Raw genomic sequence first — 27271 nt, forward strand, 5'->3', positions numbered from 1 at the left:
TTAAGGAGAAGCCCTAACTCGGGGGGGGGGGGGGGGGGGGCTGGGGGGGGTGGTCTTCCTGGCAAGGAACTGTTCTCTGCCTTCTTTCTCTCCTGGGGCTAGAACCCAGGCTTGGGAACAGAAGAGGAGGGAGAAGGCGGAGGGTGAGGAGCAACAGAGGAGCAAAGCCCTGGCACCAGCCGCTGGGGTTACTCTCGGTCAGCGCCCTCTCCAAGCCCCGGCTTAAGTTTCAAGTTCTCTGCAGTCTTGTGCCCGACACAAAAAGGAACCACAGGAACCAACAGCTTGGGAAGTGGGTGGAGGGGGCAAATGAGAAAACGGAGAAGTAGAGAAAGAAACACCAGCATCCTTGGCCTGCATGCTCTTCCTAAATGGACCCCCGTGGTGGCGGCAGGGGAGGGGAGGGCTGAAGTAGGGGTGAGGTTGGGGGGAGGCATCTCCTAGCCCTGACTCTGCTAAATGAGCGAAGGTTTGAGAGGGGGGGTTGAGGTGGGGGGTGGGGGCTGAGTGACAACATTCTTGTGGTTTTACTTAACCTACTTGGTCAGTTTTATAAGGAAGACTTTGAAATATTTGCAGCTACAAAGGGGCTGGAAATAATCACACCTGCTTTTTAGTTGGTTGGTTGGTTGGTTACTTAGTTCTTTCGTTGAGACTGAGTCTCATGTAGCCAAGGCTGGCTTTGAACTCCTCATCCCCTCTACTTCCACCTCCCAAGTGCTGGCATCACAGGCTTGCCCTTAGCCCAGCTTTAGGGTATCTGTTGCTTTCAATTGTTTTGCAATGCCAGGGCAGTACTTTTTTCAGGGGTGAGTAGTCTCCAGAAGACTTTGTGGGGTGCTCTGGGGAGAAAGAGGGGCAGCTAGGTGGCAATGTCCTGGGGTTAACTGTTAGAGTGGACAAGGGTGGGGCAAACTGTAGGGAACACATGCCATGAGACCTCCCTACTAGTCATGGGAAGCTGAAGAAGTTTCTCTTTCTACAGTGAAGGCTTTCTGATGAATTTTAAGAAACTTTAGAAGAAAAAAAAACCTCAACTTTATGGTCTAATGAACAGAACCGTTCATTTCTGCTCATGTCCAGAACTTTGGAGGTCACTTTTCAGGCCCTCTGAGCTTCTACAGTTTGCAAATGAGGGTCTACTTTCTACTGTGGATTGAACAAGCACTAATGACACTAAGCATGACTCACACATAATGCACAAGAAAATAAAAATTGGGGACTAAATATGTTCAAAATGGATGTTGACAAAAATCATGATGACAATTAGGTGAGCAGTTCCCAAGAGACCTAACTGCCTATATGTTATGAACCGTTTGAGCCAAATAGTAGCGGTGCCAAAACCTTGTCTTTCAACCAACAGAAACAGTGAAACTTCAGACACCGTGTGTTGTTTAAATTATTTGGTACACTAGTTAAATGTCTACTGTACCAAACTACCAGTGTTAAGGTTCAAAGGAATCAAACTAGTCAGTGCTTCTCAAAGACAGGACCAAGAGCGATGCTATGTCCATGCCCTTGCCATCTGTGAGGAGATGGGCATAGAGTGAGAGGAACAGGGAAACTCTGTCTACTATTCAAGAATCAGTCATGACTGAGATCAGAGCTGGAAGGAAACACCTTCTCCCAGATCCATGCACTACGACAGTGACTCTCCTGACAGGATGGGATGCTGTAAAATTAGAGGCCTCTGAGGCAAGCAGTCATTAGGGCAGAGTTCTCTTGGCTAGGATTATGAGTTCTACAGAAATGCTTTTTTTAAAGCCCACTCCTCTCTGTCCCTTCTACCAGGTTAGAATAAAGAGATCTTCCCCTCCAAGGGAGGTAGCCCACAAGAGATGTTGATGCTGCAACACTCTGTCCTCCAGGCCCCTTAGGAACAATTGCTCTTGTGTAAAATTACTTTGTCGTCATGGGTACTTTCTTATGGAAGCTAAAATGGATTAAACCAATACAGATGCCTTGCTGACAAAAATGAAGTGGGAGAAACTGCTAGAAGCCCCTGGAATGAGGACTGGCGTCACCTAGGAAGAGGGGAGCCGGTGAGGGCTGTGGCTCTCACTAGCCACCAGATGGTGACCACATACAAGCTGGCTGAGCCAGCCCAGAAGAAAATAAAAGGTAATACTGAGGCGCTAACATTGGCCCAAATGAGTTCTGAACCTAAGGAGAAACAAGAAACAGGAAGCTAATATCAGAAAAACAAGAAGGCAGTTGATAAAAACGGAAACAAACAAGCAAACAAACAAAAAACAACTCTGTAGGGGAACATTTTGTGAAAACAAAGGGGTGTAAAGGACAGAGAAGATGCTCAAAAGGTGAAGGAAAAAAGAAGCGAACGTCAAAGATAGGAGAAACAATTCAAAAACAGGAAATCTGAATCAAACAGAAGGGACGGAGGTGACGTCTGCAGGGAGGGGAAGGTGTAAGTCACTTAGTTATAAGCCACAGCTTGTGCCTAACTAATTGAGACCAGACCCAACAGGATGAAGGACTAGAATCAGTTCATGGGAACTTGAAAGGCCGAGGGCACGGGAATTGGGGAGGTAGCTCAGGAGGCACACTGGGTGCAGAGACTGGATCCCAAGAGCAAGCTGGGTAGCTAAAGTAGCCAAATAGCTGAGTCCTGAGTTTAAGTGAGAGATCATGATTCAATCTGTAAGCAAGGAAGACCCCGGACATGAACTTCTGGACTCCACATTTACACGTGATTCCGGGGGTAGGGGACGGAGAGTAGGGGTGGACACGGATGACGAAACAGAAACATAGAGACACAGAAAGACACAGAGACAGAGAGACAGGCAGCCAGGGGACATGAGAAGGAAAAGAAGAACGTATTAGTGAAGGACTGAAGTGGGATTCTTTCTTTCCAGGTGAGTTTAGGGAGAAGCATCCTTGTCTGATTTCCTCTACCATCTAAAATTAATAAACTTATCAGGACGTGGTGGCCCTTGGTGGCAGGAAACACTGACTCATATTTACAAAGCCTCAGACACATTTATATCGATCAATTTCCAGGATCTCTAAAACCAGCTTCCGCAAAAGGTATTGCTGTTATCCTCATTTTTCCAAACCAGGAAACAGATGAGAGAAGGGAAAGGCCGGCTCAAGGTCACAAAACAAGCCAGGGGCAAATGGAAACCAACCACTGTGATTTCCAAGCTCTAGCTCTTTCCGCCACCAGAGGAGTCGTTTTACTCTCTAAAAATCAAAAGCTGGAGATGTCATCCATGCCTTCCCATGAGGAAGTGAGGCATCCTGGCATCATGGCGTAGGAGGAAGATGTGGAACTTCAAGTCACACCTGGCGCTGAAGAACAAACACAACCTTTTCAGACTCAGTTTTCTCATCAATAGAATGGAGATAGTGCTGATCTGCTAATGCTGCTTCAAAGAGCCAAAATCAAAAGGCCAATCAACGTTAAATTCCACACAGACATAGGTGCACGTCAGTGTTCGTAAGTCATAGAGCCACATAGGTGTCCACAAACAAAGAGGAAGAGGTAGAACATTTTTCAGCCATGAAGAGCAAGGCTGTGGCGTTTTAAGAAAATGGATACAACCATTTGGAGATACTGATATTAATCAAATTAAGTTAGTCTCAGAAAGACAGATATTCGATGTTTTTCTCTCATGTGTGGGTCCTAGATTTTAGATAGCAACACAGAACCGAAAGTAGAAGCAAAGCTGTCTAAGAAAAGCAAGGGAACTAATGAGAGGTAAGGGTTGAGAGATGAGTGGCCTCAATATAGAGGAAAAACCTATGTGAGCATTTATTTATTTATTTATTTATTTATTTATGTTATTTTGAGACACGGTTTCTCTGTGTAGCCTTGGCTTTCCCAGACTTGATTTGTAGACCAGGCTGGCCTCGGACTCACAGAAATCTACCTGCCTCTGTCTCCCAGAGTGCTAGGATTAAAGGCACATACCAGCACACTCAGCCGTGAGTATACCTTTATATGACACAGGACCAAACATACAATGCATACATACTTATGTGAGTATATCCTTATATGACATGAGAGGAAACACACAATGCCTATGACACAGGACCAAACATACAAAGCATACCTATGTGAGTATATCCTTGTATGGCGTGAAACCATGTACAATGAAAATATACTATGGGGGAAAAATCTTTTAATGCAAAATGTCATCACTACCTTGTACAGCCTTGTCTGTGGACATTCAGTTTAACATTGCCTCTCAGTACCTTTGGGAGGGCTAAAAGTGCAGCGTTTTCAGCAAGAACCAAACTCTATGCCCAGGCTGCTCTTTGCCACCCACAGGGTAAACACATCTCACACAGGAAAGGCAAGAGACATGTAACACATGTAACAATTTGATGGTCCCAATTCAAGCTTTTTAAAAAGCAGCCTGATATTGTGGAGTAACGTGGCCTTCTGTAATTGAACGCAATTTTGTTTTCTATGCTTGTCTGGATAAAGCTGACCTTTGCTTTGATTTAGCTCAAGCAATATTTCAACACTGCACTGGAGCTCTGAATCCCTTGACTGCTGCTCAGCTGTAGACAGGCCTCTGCCCTGAATAGCACCCAACAGCCTAGGCTCTGGGACACAACCTGGTTTGACAGGTCTGGGAAAATATTACTGGTGGTAGAAAGGTTTCAAACTACGAAACTCTAAAGCCTCAGATCAAAGTTTTTGACAAGCTTACACAGGACATGATTTTACAGGCTTTGACACATGTCATCAGCTCTCCCAATAAGATGGCACAGGCACAGGCACAGGATGTCAGGCACGAGGACAGAAAATCAGACCTCTGGGGCTATAAATGCAACTTGAGAAACTGCCCACAATGAAACAAAGGCAAAACTTCAGACAGAAGAAAAAGAGAAAGAGCTATGAGTCAAAAGATGTTCTTTAGAGATAGGGCTGGGGATGAAAACCCCCTGGTGCCTGGTACACAGGAGGCTTGGAAGTGATGCCTGGCAGTGAAGGAAATCTGGCCCGTCTCTCAGAAGCCCTCCTGTCCTTTCTCATCCCGGCTTGTCTGTAGCTTGTGCGTGGATTTCCGGGGTCTCTATGGGTGTTGAGGACAACTCTCTCTAGGATATAACTGTATGAAAGTCTGAAATTCTAGTCTTGTCACCTTGCTGCCAACGGTGGTTTCTACGGCAAGGAAAGTACTTAGCCTGGCTGAATTTCACATGCCCTTCCTCCCATGGTAACTCTAAAAGGACGGTGAAGCGAAGAAGAGCTCTGGTACTTACTGTGCATCAGGTCAGTATGGAAAGGCCTTATTGTTTTGCTATCCCTGATGAGATGCTTCTGTTACCCCATCTTGAGTAGAGCAAAGCACAGGAGTGGTATGTATTTAGGCATGGGTACAAGCGATCATCAAAGAGGCAGGGTTTGAACCCAACTATTCTAACTGTCCAGTTCAGGAGACATTGAAAAGTTGTTCATTGTTCAACATCTGTCCTCAAATCTCTACCTCAGCCAACTTCCTTGCCATGTCACCACAACCGCCCTGCCCTCTGGAGCTCATGTCTTTTTGACTTTCAAAGGTTAACGCAGAATCAAAGGTCCATATCAGGAGTTGTCAGTATCAACAGACAGACAAAACACAGTATGGCCGTTTTCTCTAAGCAAAGTCCAGCATGACTCACAGATGGAAAGGTACAGGCATTGGTCCAAGCCACAATGGAAAGGCCAAACTAGCTTTTTATTTTGAATACATAAAAATGGCAACTATGCCATTGCTTCACTATGACCCCTAGCTAAAGGGACAGAGATAAGCAGACCTAACTCAGGGTGACTGCGTGCACAGCACCTCCCTGGGTCTCCCCCAGTCTCAACCTCAACAGCCCAAAGACATGTCTAATCCTGTGTCCAAATGCCCAAGATTCACCCTGGTTCTTTCTTGGCAACGTTTTCAGGAACTCCAGGGGTTCTGCATATGAGAGAAAAACATCTGAAAAGCCCCGCGAACCAGAGCAGAGGCAGAGGAAAGGGTTGTGAGCTGTCATCATAGTCTTCACTAGTGGAAGCCGGAGAAGACATAAGGCCACAGCAGACAGCCATGTGGGGTGGACAGTGCCCAACTTGAAAGAGAACAGTTCTCAGAGAGGGTGTCACTCCATGTTGTGGAACTCATGTACACAGGTACAGCTTTGAGGCCATCCCTCAGCTGCCCCAGCTAATTGTCCTAACCCAAACACAAAGGACCAGAAAATAATCCTCTGTGGTCCTCAAAGTACCTTTGGATATAGCCAGTGTGGCTATAACTTGGGACAGAGCCACACACCGAGAGAGCTAAGAGCTAAGAGCTGGGATCTTGGCTGAGTCCCATGCACACGAGAGATCAGCTATCTGGCATCCAGCCACACCACAGAACTGATAGCCCTTTGCCACACCACTTGGGTCATGCCACAGCTGAAAAGAATGCAGAACTTCTACAGGACCCATACAAACCAAACCAGGAACTGTCCTTAGCTCAGCATAAGCAATGGTGAGATTACGGGACCACTGGGGGACAAGTGCTTAGCTAATTGTGGAAATGTGGTATGTGGGGGAGGAAGGAGGCTCTCTTACACGGTGAGGATATTCTACCATGGAAAGGCCAGAAGCCTCAGCCCTCAGCATAAATAAATACTTCCCCCACTTCATGGCCAGGAGGAAGGAAGCCCTGATCCACCACAGTAACATGCATCCGTAGTAGATGGAACAAAGACCAGGCATTGAGAGACCGTAAATACTTGAGCAGGCAAGCACAGTGGAAGCATCTATGAGCGTGCCCATGCATCATCACTAAGCAAAGTATCTTAAGTAGCGACAAGGGGCTAAGCGGTGAAGGCGCCACTAACAGCAAAGGATCAGACACCCTGTTCTCTAACCCTGTCCTAACTGTGGGACACAAAGCATTGGGAAGGGCTTCTTTGGGGCTCATCATCTTACTATCTGGAGGCAGGGGCTCCCTAATGGGCAGGGGTATCCTCCCCATTCCTACTGCCTGGAATTCACACAATGTATGCTGTCTTTAAAAAAAAATTAAAGAATCTGACCTTTGCTGATTTTACAAACGCATATCTGGGAGTAAACACATAGCTTAGTCTTCCTTCCTCAGGAGGGACCTCAAAGAAGGCCATGGAAGTGAAAACCTACCTTTCCAGTATATATTATACCTTGACTCAGCCGAGCATGTCCAGTGAAATGGTGGGAGGTAAGTTTGGTGAAAGAAACTCAAGACTGATTCAGTGTGAATTTTGAGTACTTGGGGCCTAGTTGCCTGAGGGAAGTGGTTCTGGGGTTACCTTGGATGCCTCTGACACTGCCCCAGGCACTTTCACTTGACAGTCTTATGTGAGGAAAAAGGGCTGGTAACAGATCTGTTCTCCCTTTATTCTCTAAAGACTCAGGGTTACCATCCATGGCTCACAAGTTGTTGCTCAGAGAAGAACCATCACCATGGCCTCCTCTTCCTGCCCTGAACAGGCTGCAGCCTGGCAGGTAACCCACACCATCACTATATCCCAGGTGTCCCCATCCAAGCACCAAGCCAGACTCTAAGATGAAACATCTTCAAGCCATTTAACCAAACCTCAAAGGTTAGACAATGAAACTTATAGTCCAGAAAAGGTGAACACATTGGCAAAGGCCAAACACCCTGGAACATGAGGGAAAAGTAAAGTATTCCTGATGTACTGTGTGTCACCCACATGCTCAGGTTCACTACAGGAAACCCACAGGAAGCACCTTTCTGAGCTCTCAAAGACCCCAAGAAGTAGCTCTGTCCAGACTTCTAATGAGCAGAGGGCCAGGAAGATTCAGACATTACCCAAAGGTCAGAGTTCATGAGAGTGAGAACCTAAGTGTGTTGCCAAATCAGTCTTCACACAGGCTTTAGTCTCCCTCCTACACCAGCATCTTCCAACCTTCAGTCATTTGCCAGCCACTCTCCAGAATTTCACCATAGCCACGTGAAGCAATGCTCGCCTTAACTTCATCTTTTCCTTCTCAATATCACTGAAGCAATCATGCTAATGAAACGGCAACTTGACGTGAGTCAGAATGAAAAGGTGTCATTCGTGTGGTGTCCCGTACCACACAAAACTCAAAGCACATGTCACAGGGTCAGAGTCTAGATATGTCACTCTTTCTCAGGACTGAGAATTAAGCCAGTGTTTATATTGATTCTGAGCTGCGATCACAACAGTAAAGAGTGAATGTTTTCCCACACTAAGCTAGCCACCACTCAACATACTGGTAATACTACGGCTTTGAGAAAAACAAAAACAAAAACAATGAAGTAGGCACTCAGAGGAAGGATAGCAGGCTACCAAGAAGAGACTTGATACCCTATGAGCATATACAGGGGGAGGTAATCCCCCTCAGTCACAGTCATAGGGGAGGGGAGTAAGGGGAGAATGGGAGGGAGGGAGGAATGGGAGGATACAAGGGATGGGATAACCATTGAGATGTAATATGAATAAATTAATAAAATACATTTTTAAAAATTAAAAAAAAAACAATGAAGTAACCCAAAAGTTCCAGCAATACAGAAACTGGATGAGGCACATCTATAAAATTTCATCCTTGGGCATCCCATCAGGATGATCCAGTGATAAGCAGAGAAAGTATATTTGAAACAGGAACATTACTACAGCAGTACAAGATGGTTCTTTCTAGAAACTTGGATAAGGAAGCTGGGGATGCTGGGCTTCATGCCTAGGATGTCACTCCCGTGCCTGTGTAAACTACAAGGACTCACCTCCACGCTCAGTATCAGATTCCCTGTGGAGAGACCCTCCCGCCCAGTCTCAGCAGCAAGACGGGCACAGCTAGCACATGGCGGAATAACTGACGCAGCCAACCCCACAAATCTACACACAAACTAAACAATTTCTAAACCAAGGAATGTGGTAACCCAGGAAATCTTGAGACGAGACAAGAATGTTTGGGTAGGTGTCCTTATCTAGAGTTCTTGTGGACAGGCCAAAGACATTAGCAGAGGTAAGCTGAGAAAAGAATAAGACGAAGTCTCCAGATGGATCTCTAAGCAAGACCCAGTGGTTCCTGCACTGACCACACAGGCGAGCCGCACTCTGAGGCCCTGAAGAGTACTATCCAAAGGAGGTAGCAGTCTCCGGGGGACAAATGCCAGTGTCTAGTCATGTTCTCATAGTGATCAATGCCTGGAACAGCATAAGAGAGGGGCTGAACCCCCAGATGACAGGAAGCAACAAACAGCAGCTGTATAATTGAAGTGGCTGGAGTAGGATTAAGATGGTAGAGGGAGTTTAGTAATGTAAGTCAGAAGAGATGGATATTTTCCCTTTAGGTCTACACCGCCCCCCCCCCTACAATTGGGGAAAAGAGAAGTTAGCTGTGATTCTGCATATTTGTAAGATCTGCATTCTGAGTTGGCTGTACATGGGCTATGAGTCAACAGGACACGAACGTCAAAAGCCTCACGCAATCTCCGAGTGCAGGAACAGAAATCCAGCACTCAGACAGGCAAAAGTCCCTTTCTCCTCTGTGCTAGACGCTTCTGTGATTTCTGGTAAGCTTCGGGGATGCCATAAACACACCGAGAGACGCAAGCAGCCGAAGACAGAAGTTGGAAGGCAAAGAATTGCATCAGGGCAGCGGAGGGCATTTAGACTAGAAAAAGAAAAGACTCCAGGGACAAACACAAGAACTTTGAAGGCAAATACTTCCTGACAGTTTGAGCTATCAACACCCAAGATGAGCTACCTCGTGAGAAGTAGAATGGGTCTCTTGGTAGGAATTGGCAACAGACGTCCCTAGCCTCCAAGGGAGACACAGAGGGTGTTTTCTCAAAATCAGCAAAAGCTTACCACTTCCTAACAAAGGAGGCAGCATTTCTAACTGCGCTTCCTCTATAGCTGTGGCCTGGCTTTGTGTTGCCAGATAAACAAAGAAGAATGACAGAAATTCAAGGACTAGCTGGAGCTGGAGAGGTAGCTCACTGGCTAGGTGCTTGCCTAGCTTGTACAAGTCTCCGGGTTCGATCCCCTACACAGGAAAACATGTTAGAAAAAAAGCAAAGCTAGCCGCAGGGCAAGATGGAGGCTGAAAACTGGAAGAGGGCTTCTGTCTGCGCGCGCGCGCACGCGCGCGCGCGCACACACACACACACACCCTACTCTCTGTTCCACCCTACTTCCCAACTCCAGTTGCTCAAAGGAGAAACTCATCCTCCTCCCTAAGGCAGCCTTCACTAAGAACTGGAAATTCTGCCATCCGTTTTGTCAGCACAAACAGATTAAGAGGCAGAAGAACAAGGTCAGGAGGCCAGCAATCAAAGTGTCACGAGGAAGGAACTCTGGTTTAGAAAGCATCTGCTATATGCCAGACCTTGTGTCAGGCTTGCACCTCAGGTATTATCGTATTAATGCTATAGTGACATCTTACTATACTGTTCATGATAATATGGTATTATTCTAATTAACTTAGGAAACTGGGTCTCAGAAACATTACATGTTTTGTCTGAGATGCTGAGATGCCCAGACTTGAAAATAATCATAGCTAGGCTACTAACAGCACTGGATGCTCTGAGAGGGGGCCCAGGTTCTATGCCCAGCACCCACACTGCAGCTCACCACTACCTGTAGGTCCAGTTCCAGAGATTCTGATGCCCTCTTCTGGCTTCATGCACCCCAAACATGCGGGCAAAATGCCCATCCACATAAAACAAAACAGATAAATCTAAAAATAAGCACTTTAGGAAAATAATCATGTCTCATGTTCACTAAATGTCTCTTAGGTGTCAAGTGCTGTTTTAACTCTGGATGGGTCTTACACTGTACCCATTTTCAGTAAGATGAGACAGTCCCCAGGGGATCAGGTAGCTTACTCTCAGAGTCACATAGTGATACACACCAGCCCTTTTTTGTCTGTGCTGCACTGTTTCCTCGTAGAAAGGAAAAAATAACACCGTTCTGCTGCATGACAGCCTAACAGAGGCCCTCCACAACAGAAGAGCCTGGCCTTGACCAGAGGCCTCCAACGCAATGACACAGCACCCACACGATCTGGCTGCACGTCGAGCAACAGTTCAGCTGTAAGTTCCTCACAGGTGACTCAGGGACCAGAGCATGTAGGAAGCCACATCTCCTCAGTGCCACCTCAGTCAGCACTGACTCTCCCTGTCATAAGTCATGGAGCTCTCGCCACTGCAATGCCTCTTTAAAAAACGTATGTGTCAGCTGGGAGTGGTGGTGCATGCCTTTAATCCCAGCACTCGGGAGGCAGAGGCAGGTGGATCGCTGTGAGTTCGAGGCCAGCCTGGTCTACAAAGCGGGTCCAGGACAGCCAAGGCTACACAGAGAAACCATGTCTCGAAAAACCAAAAATAAAAATTAAAAATAAAAATAAAAATAAAAAACATGTGTGTGTGTGTGTGTGTATGTGTGTATGTGTGTATGTGTGTGTGTGTGCGTGCGTGCGAGAGTGTAGGATGCTTGTGCATGTGAGTGCAATGCCCTTGGAGGTCAGAAGAAGCCACAGGACTCCTTGGAGCTGGAGTTACAGGCAGTTGTGAGCCACCCAAGGTGGGTGCCAGGAACTGAACTTAGGTCCTCTGGAAAAGCACCACGCACTGGGCACTTCTGAGCTCTTTGGCCTGGCAATGCCTCTTCTCCTGCCCAAGAAAAACCAGGGTCCATCCAATCCACTTAAACGCTAGCACGCCACACCATTTCTTCTCGTGTGGGAAAGGCCTTTCAACAAAGGCTAGACTGGTCCATTCCCCCATCAAATGTCAAACTGGGCAAAAAGGACTTTTGTGGAGCAGTGGCTACTGTTGGCCCATAACAGGAGGAGTACTTCATCACCGGCATGGTTTAGAACAGTAGCACATGCTAAGGTGTACTGATCACTCCCCGGTCATAACTGTGCACCAGCGGACGTCAAACACTGCCCCTGGCCCCTGGTCAGGCTACTACCCAAGAGCACTGCAACTTCTGCAGCCAGTGTCTTGGTCAGCAAACTGTATGTTCCCCAGACACTTACTCAGTGGCATGCCAGGACCAAACTGCCTGGGTACTTCGCAAATCTGAGGTAAAGATTTCACTGTTTCAGGCTGAAGAGATGGCTCAGAGGTTAAAAGACCGTCTGATCTTCCAAAGGTCATAAGTTCAATTCCCAGAAACCACATGATGGCTCAAAACCATCCAAAATGAGATCTGGTGTCCTCCTCTAATGTGCAGGCGTTATATCCATGCAGAACATTGTGTGCATAACAAATAAATAAATCTTAAAAAAAAAAAAGACTTCACTGTTTAAAGATCAAAATTCTAATGTCTGTCATACTAATCCAAATGGCTAGTTCGGATGAAGAAGAATGAGTTTTCTTTCCAGAAATCAATGCCTACCTTTTATTTACCTATATCAAATTAGAACTCTTCACAGCTCTCTCACGCACAGAAGTGTCTTGTCTACAAAGGGCAGCCCGGAAATGCCCTCAGATGCATGAGTGGAAGGCTTTTGCTTACGTGAGCTAGAATGCTTGATCTGCCGTAGCATCCGCAGGACCTTGTGCACGTCCTTTATGCTGGTGTCTTTGTGGCTGTACAAAAGAAGCCTCCTTGCATCTGAGAACAGGCGAGACACGCTATAAAAGAAACAAGGAAAAGTAGAAAAGGTCTGGTTAGGCCGGCTGCCTCTCCCCAGCCTGGTTTCCCCTACTCTCCAGCCATTATTCCAGCCTCAAGTGTCAGCCCAGTGTATCTAGGGCCAGTTCACCACCCAAGGCCCAACACAAGCAATGCGTGTACACACACACACACACATACACACACACACACACACACACACACACACACACACACACACACGGAAGGCTATCTACTTATTGCCCATAATAAGCCCAGTGCCTAGAGACCAAGATATGATTAACAGCCCATGAAAATGTTTTCATTTATTAAAAATATGATTTAATAACAAATATAACAAAAATGCATATACAGTAATGAATTTGCCCTTGATTATATGCCTCTGTATACCCACAGTCAGGTACCTTTTAATATGGTTGTTATGTCTGAAAGTGCCCACAAAAGCTCTAAAATATATGCACAAACATTATAATGTGGCCCTGTCTGTCTCGACTGCAGCACCATCTCGGCAGCACACCCTACAGTCCTTGGTCCACTCTAACTCTGTGACACTGCACATCTGGGGGACCTTCAGCATCTCCTCTGGCAGATGCTCATTACACCCAGCATCCCAGCCTTTGAGCCAGCAGTCAGGAACACAGACACTAAGAAAGCAACATCATGCTCCTGCCTGGCAGCTCCCAAGCAGGGAGAGGAAGACCTGTCAACAGCAATGACACTGCAATCATCTCAGGGGTCAAAGTAGTGACCTGGAAGCAGAGGATAGAACACTCCTGACCAGTCTCTAAGCTTCTGGAGAACCCAGACTCATCCAGAGCAGTGACAATCCCCACCCCAGGTCCTAGGACAGGCCATTTCAGAGGTACAGTAAAGGCTCGGAGTGAACAGTCCAGATGGAGTGAGCTTGCTGTGTCTCCCGAGGCATCCACACTGAGCAGACAGCTTTCGGACACATAATCACAATGACTCTTAAATCCCACAGCCTTACACCCTGGTGGCAATTCCCCCTTCATTCACTCTGCAGACCTCTCCAAGCAGGGAAGGATAAGTATTAACTGACAAGTTCGGTAAAGAAAACCGGATCTGGTACTTACATGGACTTGTTAAAGTTTCCAACAACACCGGGAGCCTCGCCGGGAGTTGGATAACGGAAGCAAGGGTTATTGGCATTGCAGATAATCCCCTGTATCCAGGGCAGGGTTCCTGCAGAAGGCATGGCTTTATTCGGAAAGTGGCCTGTTGAAATCGAGAAAACAACCTTAGACCTTTGAAGTGATTTTAACACAATCCTTCTCACACCTGTCTGTCTTCTTCTCCTTGTCCCGGAAGACCTGCTTCCTCTGAAGTGACTGGCCCTAAGTTAGGAATCTGACATGAAATAATGGTGATGATGGTTCTGTTTCGGCATCCTCTGCAGATTGGGACTCATGACACCAAGCTTGGGAAAGTAGTAAGTGGGGTACTCGTATCAGCAAAGTCAGATCATGGACATGAAGTACTTGGTAAGCAGCAATTGCTTGGTCAGCATTTGCTCAGTCCCTATGACAAACCTCCTCTCTAGAAGACACAGAAGGACCTTGGCAGGGACTCGATGCAGTTCCCTCACACTGCAGCTGATGGAGGACTCAGATTTGCACACAGCTGGGGTGGAAACTTCCTTACCACGATCCCAGCCCAGGCCTCTCCTTCCCAGCCGCAGCCTTCACCATCACCATCACCTCAGCCTTCGGAGACTGCTCTCATATCCGCCTTCATTTGGCCAGTCTCACCTTCTCTGACAACCCAGAAGCTCACCAAGATCACCTCAACGGCATGCTCACTTGAGAACAAAGTCAAACTCTATCGGTTTTCTTAATGTTTTGCCACTCCCCGACAAAATGAGGTCCCATCTACCAGGTCACTCGTCAAACTCTTCTTCCTACGTGTAGTAGTTTCTTACAAACAATGACTCAGCCTGTCTGGGTGAGGTCAGAGCTTTCAAAAGCACAGCTAGGGTTGCGGCAAGGATCTACAAGTATTGCTTATGAGAATCAAGATCAATACGCTCTGGGTCAGGGGCTTTTACTTCAGAGACTTGCTCATGTTGGGACAAAAGGTTTTGACTCCGGCTCTCATATTCTCAGTGTTATCTGAAGACTTGGCAAGCATTAAGAACCACGGCTCCAGGTAGTGACTTGCTTGTATCGACATAGACTTGGGAGTCAAACCAACTGAGGCTAACACTCTGTCCTTGCCATGTGCAAGACACAATCAAGCCACTCTCCAAAGCCTTGATTTTCTCACCTGTAAAATGCTGATTGCCGTGCAAGCGGTGTTACATGAGCTCGCATCAGCAAAGCATCTTGTAGGCTCACTTTAGTTTTTATGAGACAGGTTTCACTCTGTCGCTCAGGCTGGCTTAGAAGGCAGAACACTTTTACAGAGTGGCCGGCGCAAGGTAAAGGCTCATGGATGGTCCAGTCAGAATTTCTGAGGCATTGTGGTACTGCCCCTACAGCAGTACTCTCTTTGCCTTTGTCCACTTCACAGCTCCCACCTTCCTCCAAAGACAATGTCTCTTCACCCTTCTGATTTCATGAAAATATGCTAATAGAGACTCCCCAGAAGTAAACCAAAACCAAGACGGACCTCACTTTCCGTATCAGCACTGGGAACTTCTCGGTCTTTGTAAACTATCCATACTCCATCCAACCAGAGGCAGCGTAGAAGGATGTGACAAGATTTGATCCCCATGGCCAGTCGATGTAGGGACTCTGGCCTGTTCAATGTTTACATAGCTAATCTCTTTATCTCCCTGTTAACAGTTAAAGGAAAACCAAACAAGGCCCCTTGCCTAATGGGCTGCTGCTCATTCAGTGGAGATTTATGTAACCCAACCAAATACTCCAAGGACCACGGGAGTCTCTTCTGTGAAATTGCAGAGATACTGGCCCTGAGGACAGAAGAGTGTCGGTCAAAGGCAGAGATGGGGAAAGACATTTGAGCCTGTCCTGCAGCTGGGCAAGCAAAGACCCTTCCTCTGCATCCCATCTTACAGGCAAATAAAAACAGCATGAGGTTAGACACTGGGTGTTCAGGATGCCAGCCAAATACTGTAATGGACACCAAGGAGCCAGGAGTCATTAGGACCTTAATGGCTCTGACCTAAACTACAAAGATTTATAGGGAAGAATTTCACACTGGTCCTTTATTTCTCAGGGTAGAGAGATATATCTGCAAGCATCACCTTAGCTTTCTGTTCTGCTATTCTAACTGATGCAATCGGAAAGCCATATCTCGAGGCTTTTGTATTTGAGGAATTTGGGTGTAACCTGAATATACAGGATGCCTGTTAGCAAACTAGTATGCAAGTGCCTGCCATTACTTGCTATGTAAGAGATGGGAAGGAGACCAAGAAATGCAACCAAAAGGTAACTCTAGCCTCAAGAGCTGCCGTGGAAGAACAGAGTCTAGTAAGCCTGTAGGCCTGTTGGAGCTGGTGAAAGGCGTGCGGGACAGAAACCCTTTGGTCCCAATTAAAACTCCTGCACAAATGTTAATTCTACAGATTTGGGCTTTTCTTTTTCTTTTATTTTTTTTGGGGGGGTTGGGGGGAGGAGAGTTTCCAGACATGGTCTCTCTGTGTAGGCTTGGCTGTCCTGGACTCACTTTGTAGAACGGGCTGGCCTCGAACTCACAGCGATCCATCTGACACTGCTTCCCGAGTGCTGGGATTAAAGGCGTGTGTCACCACTCCGGGCTTTGGGCTTTTCTACAGTATTGCTCCAGCCAGTCAGCTATCCACTGAGCTTAGCCAGACTAACTCTATCAGCAACCATGCAAGGTAGGTGTTGCTGTTCTCAGTTATAAAGAAGTTAAAATCACTTGATGACAGTGACACACCTGAAGCCAGGAGCCAAACCCATAGAGCCGTCCATTTCTAGCCATTACTATATTCCAATGCTCATTGTCGGGGATGTTTTCAAAACCCACATTGTGTGAGTGAGAGAGAGAGAGAGAGAGAGAGAGAGAGAGAGAGAGAGAGAGAGAGAGAGAGAGAGAGAGAGAGAGCGAGCGTGCCAGGTGACCTGGATTTTATTCTACCTCTACTAGATACGTAACTTTGGGCAAGTCATTATAGATGTGTGAGGCCCAGTTTAGCTACCAAGAAATTAAAGCAAATGATAATAAAGTCTATTATACAAGGCTGTCGAGAACCAAATGAAATACAATAATATTAGTCAAATTAAGAAGTTATACACAAAAGTTGTGTATGTTCTATGAGCTGGAAAGGTGGCTGGCTCAGTGGTTAATCCCACAAAGTACTCTTGCAGAGGACCTGAGGTCAGGTCAGATGGTTCACAGCTGCCTCCCACTGCAGCTTCAGGAGCTCTTACACCTCTGGCCTCCTCAGGCACCTGCATTCATGTGCACTGATACATGAGTACTTTTTAAGACTTTTTTTTTTAATTTTTAAATGTTCCAATACATGTTCCATGATTTTCAGCCATGTGACAATGCAAAACAAGGACCACCAGGAACGGGGATACTGGCATTTGAAACATTACCTTAGGGTGATCTTTAACCATCACTTTCTGACCCCTTAATAAGGTTATTTTACTACCATGATTTTAAATTGTGTGAAACAGGTGTTAACTATTATTATCATCATCACTTCCTGAGACTGCAGAAATCTCCACAGAGTTCATGCCCTATCCAAAAAACAAAAATAAAAACAAAAACAAAAACAAACAAACAAACAAAAAACACATAAATCCCAGATTTCCTGTTCCAGGCCACCTGTGGGGTTTTCCTGAAGACGGCCTCTTTGGAAAGGTTCAGTTGTGGGCACACTCACTCCCTAGATCTCAGCGGCCGGCACTGAGTCGCAGGCCTGCCCCACAGATACTCACACTCATGTTGTTCATAGGGCGGGTAGTTCAGGCGGACAGAGATCAGGATGAAGAAGATGAAGAGAGGCCAGGCCACTTCCAGCAACAGCTGACACTGCGTAGAAAGCAAGACACGATGCCGTGAATTTTAAAAGGTAACATGGTAGCCAACTGCTTTTGGGTGCTGAGCTTTAATTACGTTGACCTGTGTGTGACATCCGGTAACATCCCATTCCATACCTGTCTTAAGGCAGGAAAAATTATCCCTGCCTGCTTCTTCGGGCTCCCTTCAACCCAGTCTTTAAGACTCAACCGTTAACACTGGCAGCCTGAGCTAGGACGTCCTTCTCCTGTGCCCACACGCCCAGAAACATGAACCGTGTCCCTCTGTCACATCTCCCCAGGCCCAGGAGATGATCTGTTTCAGTTAGCAGCTTCGGCACAGCACCCTCAACATCTCACTGGGCGCATTTCTCATTGCCAAATACAGCCTTGTTGCTTGTGCTCTTGATATTCCCTGCTATGAAGAGACGTAAACCCTCTCAGGACGCCTGGTTAGGGGACATTTGGCGGTTGGCTTTTTGTTTTTGCTTTTACCTTGTTGTCTGCTTTTTCCTAGTTTATATAAGTAGCTTTTAATTTTCTAAGAGCTTTGGGAAGGAACCAAAACAAGATGGAAGGAACTGAAACAAGAATGTTCCAGGACAAAAACAGGCAGTTTTTATGCTTTCCTGTGTTCCCTTAAACTTTCCACAACAAGGCCGGGCGTGGGGGGGGGGGGTACGCCTTTAATCCCAGCACTTGGGAGGCCACAACAAACCCCTGCTACCACTAAGTATAATGAGCCGTTTATACAAACAGCACACACCAGGATAGTGTGGGAGAACCATGCTGAAAATGGGTCCCCAAGAACAGTGACGAATCTTCCTAAAGATGTCCGTAAACAATCCTGAAGAAGCTGTGCAACTTTAAGGTTGCTAACGGCGCTCAGCCCTTTCTCTCTCCCTTCATAGAACACGCCATATTTCCTGTTCCTTCGGGTGAGGCTGATGGGCATGGGATGCAAATCCTGGCACGGTGCAACTTAGATTTGCCAACTACACCTCAGTAAACTGGGTAGGACGGGGGTGGCTATGACACTCTAGCAAAGAACACAGCCTGGATTTTTTTTTTTTTTTGAACAATGGAAATAGCTGTTCTCCCAGCAAGGTTGGGGCCCTTCCGTTGAGCTCCCAGATCTCTTGTGTCTTTATCTGCACTGTGTTTACATATGCGCTTGTCCCCTCTGTTACTATGTTCTCAGTAAGCCTGAGACACAGTCAGGGCTAAACATGGTAAGGGTGCGTTGGGTAAGAGAATGAACTGAAATTTATAAGTTCAGAGGAAAAGCAGCAGATCCCTCTGGGAGGGCAGTTTGGCAATATGCACTCAAAGGACATGTTTACCGCCTTTGACCAAGTAATGTTCCTGGGAATTCACCAGAAGAAGCAAAGTTAAAAAACAAACAAAACAAAACAAAACTCAGAAAGCTGTATCCATGAATGTATCCAACTCACTGAAATGCTGTAACTGTAAAGTATTGTAAACAAGTAAGTTCATTGTTCAGTAAAGGAGAAATGGTTACATTAATGTACATCTAGTGGGCAGCATATTGCTTGGTCACTATATCATGTAATGAAACACAGAGATCACTTAGCAAGAGCCTGGGATGCAGAACCTAGTGCCTTCTAAGCCTGCAGATTTATTAAACCACTCACCATATTACTTAGCAAACATAGGAATAAAGCTTTTTATAATGGCATGACCATAAATGAATTTAGAAATAATAAGGAACTCTGAAAAATGGAGAATTAAACAGAGTGTAGACATGCAGTCATTTATCCTGAGGCTCCGAAGTCACTATTTCAACTAACAAGATAAGCCGGGTGTGGTGGAGCACGCCTTTAATCTCAGCACTCGGAAGGCAGAGGCAGGCGGATCGCTGTGAGTTGGAGGCCAGCCTGGTCTACAAAGTGAATCCAGGACAACCAAGACAACACACAGAAACCCTGTCTCTAAAACAACAACAACAACATAAATCAACCAACAAGATAAACAGAAACTACCATTTACTGAGGGCCCAATATGCATCAGGCTCCTTTCACACAGTTCCCGTCCCTTAATCCTCACAACATCGGTGTAGGGGTGGAAGCACTGCTGCCACTTGACACTGAGAAGTCTACTACTTAAGGCAGAGCCATCACAGAACCAGTGGGCAGCAGCAGACAGAGACCAACAGGCGGCTGTACGTGATTCCAGTGGTCACCGGAAGTTCTATTGGACAATGGCAGGCATCTCCAGTAGGGACCAATACAATCTCCTTACCTGCATGGACTAAAACCGTCTACAGGTCACACAGACACAAGGTGAGATAACACCCTGTAGACGGATTAACAGTTACAGCTAACACTGAGCACGTACTGTCCCCTGGGGGATTTCTGTGCCTCGTGTTCCCAATAGTTAGTTCGCAGCGACCCCTCATACAGGCGGCAATGTACTGTAAGTGAGGAATGGAAGCTCAGATGAATAAAGAGCCACTGGAAGCCAAATCTCTATGCCTAAATGTGTGCAGCACCTGCCAGGTGCTCTCATACCTCTCAGGGTTACACTAGAGGCGCACGCCTTCTAACACATCCCACATTCCATGCCCCGAGGTGGAAGCTAGCACTGGGTAGCCCCACAGGGCACAGATTCGACCCAATAATGCAAGGCTCCTGTTTCTGGACACCTCCACAGCCCCCACCCTTAGGACCTACAAAGCAAGGGGTTGGTCAGATTACGCGGATCGGCTGAAGTCAGGAATGGATCCCGCTCACAGTTCTCGTAGCAAAGCACAAAAAGAAAATCTTACATGTCATTTTCAGGAGGTGAGGCCAGTGCATGCAACCAGATCAGGGAAAGAGATAGGAAGTAAACTGACAGTGAGGACTATGGTAGCCAACACACCACACACACACACACACACACACACACACATACACACCAACACCCGCCCCCCTCACACACACACACACACACACCTACCTACCTTCCATGGTCAGACAACCAAATTAGGAGTATTACTGCAATACTCACTTTACATATGAGGAAACTGGGGCTGGTTAATAAACTGCCCAAGGATATTGGTATATGAAAGAGCTTAGATTCAAAGCCAATCTAACTTAAGGGCCTCTTCTCTTGGACACTTTCCCTCACCATGTAGAGCATGTAGACTCCTGGCCTTTCAAAGCCTCTACTGAGCTGAGCACTAGCATGTATGTATGTATGCAAGCATGCATGAAAGAAAGAAGACTGCCCACAACATCATGACCAAAATCAGAGCACATGTGAGATATAACTTAGTTATGTCTCTCTACCCTCTGCCTCCAAACGTATTTTTGTCTCTTAACATCAAACCCACTCCCAAGCTCAGAACTTTCCATGTATTTCTTTCCTATATACGCTCCCTCGGGAAACTGAACTTGACATCTTCAGGAACGCTATTCCAGATCTACTCATGGAAGTCAGCTTTCTCCCGCACCTCTAGTCTCACCGCTCATCCTCAGAATAAGGCTTGAATCCAACAGCTTAGGGACAAAGGCTATGCCTCTGCCATGAGACAGAAAACTCTCGACAAGTCTTTCAGGGGTACCCCAATTCTCTGCATTCCCACCACAGAGCGACAGTGGTGGGGGATGTTGTTTTCCAGAAGTGGCTGTCATCAATGTCACAGCTGCCCTAGGGAAGCCCACAGCACACTCTGCAACCCTTTCTCCTAGCTCCTCATCTCCAAGCTGGGGGTCTGGAACAGGCACCTCTGCAGCAGGACTTCTCACCAAGGTACATTTGGCACTGGGGGGCAAGTACTTGTTATGGGATAGTCTCCTATAAACTGTGTTGTGTTTAGCAGCACCCCAGCCCTCCACCTCTAGATCCCAGTAGCATAGGCACAGGCAAGATTGTGCCAACCAAATGTCCCTGGATGGAGGAAGGGCGGGGCCCTCTGTTGAGAGCTGCTGTTGTGAACTTAGAAGGGACAAACGTTGCTTCCTGTAAATGACGCGGCATATAACCTAGGAAGCAGGACTGCGCTCACTATGATGAGAGTCCACAAGCACCAAGCCAGTTAGCCTGTCCTGGACTCCCTTTGTAGACCAGGCTAGCCTCGAACTCATAGCGACCCGCCTGCCTCTGCCTCCCGAGTGCTGGGGTTAAAGGCGTGTGCTACCATGTCTGGCCAGTTTTGCATTTTCACTTAGGGCCATGCCAAACTGTACACACCACAGATGCTCACTGTCCATGTGTGTATTTGTGTCTAGCTTTTGCTCCTGGTTGCAGAAGCTAATACACCACAGTCCAGGCACTGCCTGAGTGCATCCAGCTACCCAACCTAAGGATGCAGCAGTGGTGCTCTTATTGTCAAGATTTGTCCTTATTAATTCAAGGCTGGAGTAGTTCAAGGGCTGTTTAAAGAATACAGAAAACTTGATGGAATAAAATTTCGCCCTAGGCCCAGGGGTCCTGCTCGATCTATGGCACCAACCAAGGACAATACGTGCAGTCATCATCAAACCCCTACCCAGACCTAGCCAAGGGACAGGATATTCTCCACAGTTAAGTGGAGACTGGGGACTGACTTTCACACGAACTCTGGTGCCCCATATTTGGCCATGTCCCCTTGATGGGGAGGCTCGATGGCACTCAGAGGAAGGATAGGAGACTACCAAGAAGAGACTTGATACCCTAGCATCATATTCAGGGGGAGGAGGTGCCCCTTAGTCACAGCCATAGGGAAGGGGAATGGGGTGAAAGCAGGAGGGAGGGAGGAACGGGAGGATGCACAGGATGGGATATCAATTGAGATGTAATATGAATGATTTTATTTTTCAATAAATATAAATAAATAAACGTAAAATATATAAAACTTTTTTAAAAAATTGGCCCTAGGAAGGGGTCTTCTGAATAAAAGTAGTCAAAAAAAATTTTTTTTGTGTTTGAAAAAAGAAGTGATTGTTTCTTAACACTGAGCTGAAGATGGCTGAGACTGCGATGGGGTATAGACAAGGAATCAGAGAATGACACAGGAAACAAAAAGGAAAAAATACTTTTGTCTACAGCATAGTCACTAATCTAGGAAACATGACAGAATTAACCAAAACAAACTGAAACTGAATCACAGCCCAGAAAGGCTTCTAATAATAGTGTTGTATACACCTTCAATAATCACCTAAGTTGGCCGGGCGTAATGGCGCACACCTTTAATCCCAGCACTCAGGAGGCAGAGGTAGGTGGATCTCTGTGAGTTCCAGACCAGTCTGGTCTACAAGGAGAGTCCAGGATAGCCAGGGCTCTGTGTAACCAAGAAACCCTGTCTCGAAAAAAACCAAAACAAACAAAGAAATCAGTACGTTAATACAATGTGGACAAAAAACATCAACGACACTGAGAAAATACAGTATGGAAAATACAGTATAGAAAATAAATATAGATATGGCTGAATGTTTTCAAAAGCTAAAAGGAAAATAGGACAAGGAGTTCCCCCAGATACCAGACTCCTCACCAAAGGGAGACCTATGTGCCCTGAGAGCACCAGGTAGCTAACTCTACAGTACCTACCCACTGTCAACTTGATCAGCTTAAGAAACACGAGGAAATTCCTAAGCCACACCTTTGAGTATACCTGAAAAGATGTTTGTAGAAGTTTTAACTGAGCAAGCAAGACACTCTCTAATTGTGAGCAGTATCACCCCATGGACTCGGGTGCCATACTGAGTAAAAAAAAGAAGCACTCATCTCCTGCAGCTTCCTGATGGGAGATGTAGTATGCCTGCCATCTCATGCTCTCACTATGATACCTTCCCTGCTATTGTGGGCTGGACCCTCAAACTGCAAACCAAATTAACCCGTTCCGCCCCTAAGTTGCTTCCTGTCAGGTATTTGAGGAATTACTCAGTGATGAAAAAATTATACGGCAACAAACACTTCAAATAACCAAATGAAAGGCTCCAGAATATTTCCCTACACAGATAAGAGTTTATAAATGTCCCAAAAATAAGTAGGAAAGGAGCTATTGTATGACAATGTGTCTAGCCATGGTATGACATGAAAATGCAGAATTAACTTCAGATCTGTCCCTAATACCACAGCCTTGATGACATGTAGAAAACCTGAAGTGAAATCTTAAAAATCAAACCAGCTCAAAGCCAGAGGGATGGACAATTTATAAATTGGCCCTGGCCTCCAAAACTCTACAGCCCAATGCCGAAACACTCAGAACCCCCATAAGGACTATTAAAACTTTTAGAAGGACACTGGGTCACACACTTCAAAGGCCATTTCACTCTGGCCCAGAATTCCTACTCCTGAGATCCTGGCCTAACGAGGTAACACAAAAGAAAAGGCTACATGCATAAAATCCTCAGGATTTCATCTGAAACAGCAAACACTAGGTGCAAGCTAAGTGTTGCAATAGGGTGTGAGCTTATACTGTACTGTGACTTCACATGCAGCTCTCTGGGATGCCAGTGGTATCACTCCACAACAGACTCACAGCCAGAAGAAGGTCTGACACCCCCTTACTTACTTACCAATGATGCTTTTTTCACTCGTGAAACAATTCACAGAATTACTGTGAAAAATGGAGGCATAATAGATATAAAAGTACTTTCAAACTCTCAAGTGCAGCCTACACATCAGCAGTCATCACGAGAAAGATTATTTACAAATATGAGAAGATGCAAGGCAAGCAACGCTAAGCAAAAGAACAGGGAGCATTAGCTGGTGTGTGTGTGTGTGTGTGTGTGTGTGTGTGTGTGTGTGTGTGTGTGTGTGTACATGGAATGACAAATGCTTCCTGGTGTTCCCACCACTCAAGTTGCCTCAGCATCAAGGTCCAGAGGACGAACCCTGTTAGCTCCTTTCAGATATAAGACTAAACTCAGCCGTTCTTCCTTAGCTGGGTGATCGGGCGCTGTTTATCTTCCTACCTCACCTCCAGCCACTCCTCTTTCAGTGAGCCAGTGCCCCTGGTTTCTTTCTGTCCCAACCCTGCCTCTCAGCCCAAGAATATAGTGCCTCGTTCCCGATTTTAGCGGAATTTCTTGCTCTGGTGCCCCATATTTGACCACGTCACCTGGATGGGGAGGCCTGGTGGCACTCAGAGGAAGGATAGCAGGCTACCAAGAAGAGACTTGATACCCTATGAGCATATACAGGGGGAGGAGGTCCCCCTCAGTCACAGTCATAGGGGAGGGGAGTAGGGGGAAAATGGGAGGGAGGGAGGAAAGGGAGGATACAAGGGATGGGATAACAGTTGAGATGTAATATGAATAAATTAATAAATTATATTTTAAAAAAAGAATATAGTGCCTCTGAGCTAACACCACTGCTTCTGTTCTGGGGCTCTAGGCTTGAATGCCACGCCCTCCTATTCTAAAGGAAGTCCCTACACACACTGTACAGAGCACCACAGTTCATCACTTTACTCCTCACACTCCCAGATGATGATATTGTTATGTATGTGCTGATACCATTTCCTATCCTCTTCCTGCCATAAACTCTAAGCTCCACGTGGACACACCCTGTCTGATTTATCGACACATACCCAGCACTATCTCCCGCGAGTAACAGACGCCCAGCAAACATTGATCTAAGTGAAACAACAAAAAAATGACTAGTTCTAGCTTTCTCCATCTATAGAACAGGAAAGCAAAGCTCTGGAGAACACGGAGGCACAGGGCTGGCCAAGCTGGGACTAAGGACAGGGAAGAAATGTCCTTGGAACTGCAAACAGGAAAGGGAAGTGAAGTTCCCACACGCTCTGTGACCGTCTCTAACTGCTAACTGTCGTCATGTGCATCCCTTTTCATTCCACACTGTCCCCAATAGTAGTACTCCAAAGTGATTTGAAAGTTAGGATTTGCTGTTTCTCTTAAAGGCAAAGATAGGAGTCCATTTGGCCGCGTCACTTTGTCCCTTCAGTTCTGTGGAGACCTTGGCCTTTGGATCAAGCCCAAAGCAAGAGGAAGACCCTGATATCCTGAGGTCCACCACCCCCCTTCCTGTCCCAGGGGCTGTTTGCACAGAAGAACTGCTGCCCACACACAAGCTGACTGCTACTTTGGACCCAAACTGAGCTTTGGACCCTTTTGCAACTCACTTCAATGTATCTTTGTCCAAGGGAAACACTGGAAAACTAACTCTGGTTGATGGACCCCATGAGCGAGCACAATAAAAGGACAGAGAGGGCCCATAATAGTCATCTGCCACTGAGGACACAAGGGCCACGCTGCCTTTAATGGGGGTTACACTGGGGTTCACTGCTCAGCTCCAGGATTTCCACTAGATGCTCCAAGACGTTCAAAGTACAGAGCCAACAACACATTTACCACTCATCAGGCAAATTCTTATCATGCATGTCGCAAGTGCCAGGCTCTGTCCAGGGTTGTGGGGTTCAGGGTATAGGCGCTCTCAGGATCAGGGGAAAAGGCAGTGAATTTCCAGGCACTGTGGGCTATCAGGGGCCTTCTCACGTCTCCCCTTTCATAATGGGCAGGACGGGTCTGACTCTGAGTCAAGAAAGCGGCACTGAAAACCCACACAAGTTCCCATCCTTAAAAAATAGAACCAGGTGGACTAGACGGTAGCCATACATTATCAGCCCCTGCTGAGGATAAAGCAAAGCCTATTCTTAAAATGCCCAGCCTCTAAGGACATGAGGAGATGGGTTCTGATGTTGTCTTCAGGACTGACCCTGTGTCCATCACAGCCCCAGCTCCATCAGCTGTATAAGAGGCAGGCCAGATCTTGGCCAGCACCTGCTCTGCTGATTTCAGTATCTATATCTATGACATGAAATCAACTGCTTTTTTTTTCCTGATTCTTCAAAACGGATTTACTTCAGAAATCAGTAAGGGAGATAACTCAGACAAGCTGGTCAGCAGTGTTGCTGTGTCTCACAAAGGCCATCTGTGTCTGAGGACTGTGCCCCTACTTCCTATGGCAACAAGAACTCTCCCGTAATTTGCCTTAGATTAAGGCTGCCCATCTTTCTAATCCTGATACCTTTAAATGCCTAAGCATAAGGCAAATGCAGCCCTGAGCAGGAAGCAACTAGCTCAAATCTAAGAAAGACTGGCTTGGGGTTGATGACCCTACACCACGTCTTGTGCTCCTGGACAGTGTGCTCCTGTCTCCTTGCCTGGGCACAGAAACCCGTCCCCAGCACCTCCTCTCCTAAGTTTGGCAATGTTTTCCAGCTGCAAAATTTTGGGAAGGGGGACGGGCAGTGAGATCTGTAGTAAGGAGCGCTCAGCCTCTCACCCCAGACCAGCTTCTGCTTGCTTGATGGGTCCAGAGGATGTCTTCCACACTTGGTGCGACAACACATTTACCACTCCATACCCACTTTTCACTGCTAAAATGAAAAGTGTCTGCTTGTTTGTTCCTGTAACTCACTAATGGACTGACCCATCAAGGCAGAGACAATTTCCCACCAGGTAGGAAACTGACATAAAGAGGAAGGGCAGGAAATATGCACCAAAGCATAAAGTCAAATGTAACAGATTTAGGAACATCAGGTGCAGGAGTTAGGAGTTAGGTAAGAGAAAAGTCAGAGCCTAGCATGGTGGCACACGCCTCTAATCCCAGCACTGGGGAGGGCAAGGCAGGCAGATCTCTGTGAGTTCAAGGCCATCCTGAGACCAGGACAGACAAAGATACACATAGAAATCCTGTCTCAGATAGATAAATAGAGAAAGAGAGAGAGAGAGAGAGAGAGA

The 27271-nt window shown here is 46.5% G+C and overlaps 1 protein-coding gene across 4 annotated transcripts in view; it reads right to left on the reverse strand.

Annotated features, from left to right (window-relative positions):
* Positions 1–27271, reverse strand: part of ABCA1 (ATP binding cassette subfamily A member 1) — a 125550-nt gene that overhangs the window by 78755 nt on the left and 19524 nt on the right. For all 4 annotated transcript variants that reach the window (XM_084771228.1, XM_084771229.1, XM_084771231.1 and 1 more), the window contains 3 exons: positions 17496–17589; positions 13698–13839; positions 12484–12602 (listed from right to left, as the gene is read on the reverse strand). In XM_084771228.1, coding sequence (XP_084627354.1) covers positions 12484–12602; positions 13698–13839; positions 17496–17589 — 355 coding nt within the window. The remainder of the gene's footprint in view (positions 1–12483; positions 12603–13697; positions 13840–17495; positions 17590–27271) is intronic.

This window comes from Acomys minous (genome assembly GCF_964271855.1).
Source record: "Acomys minous genome assembly, chromosome: 1".
Taxonomy (NCBI): Eukaryota; Metazoa; Chordata; class Mammalia; order Rodentia; family Muridae; genus Acomys; species Acomys minous.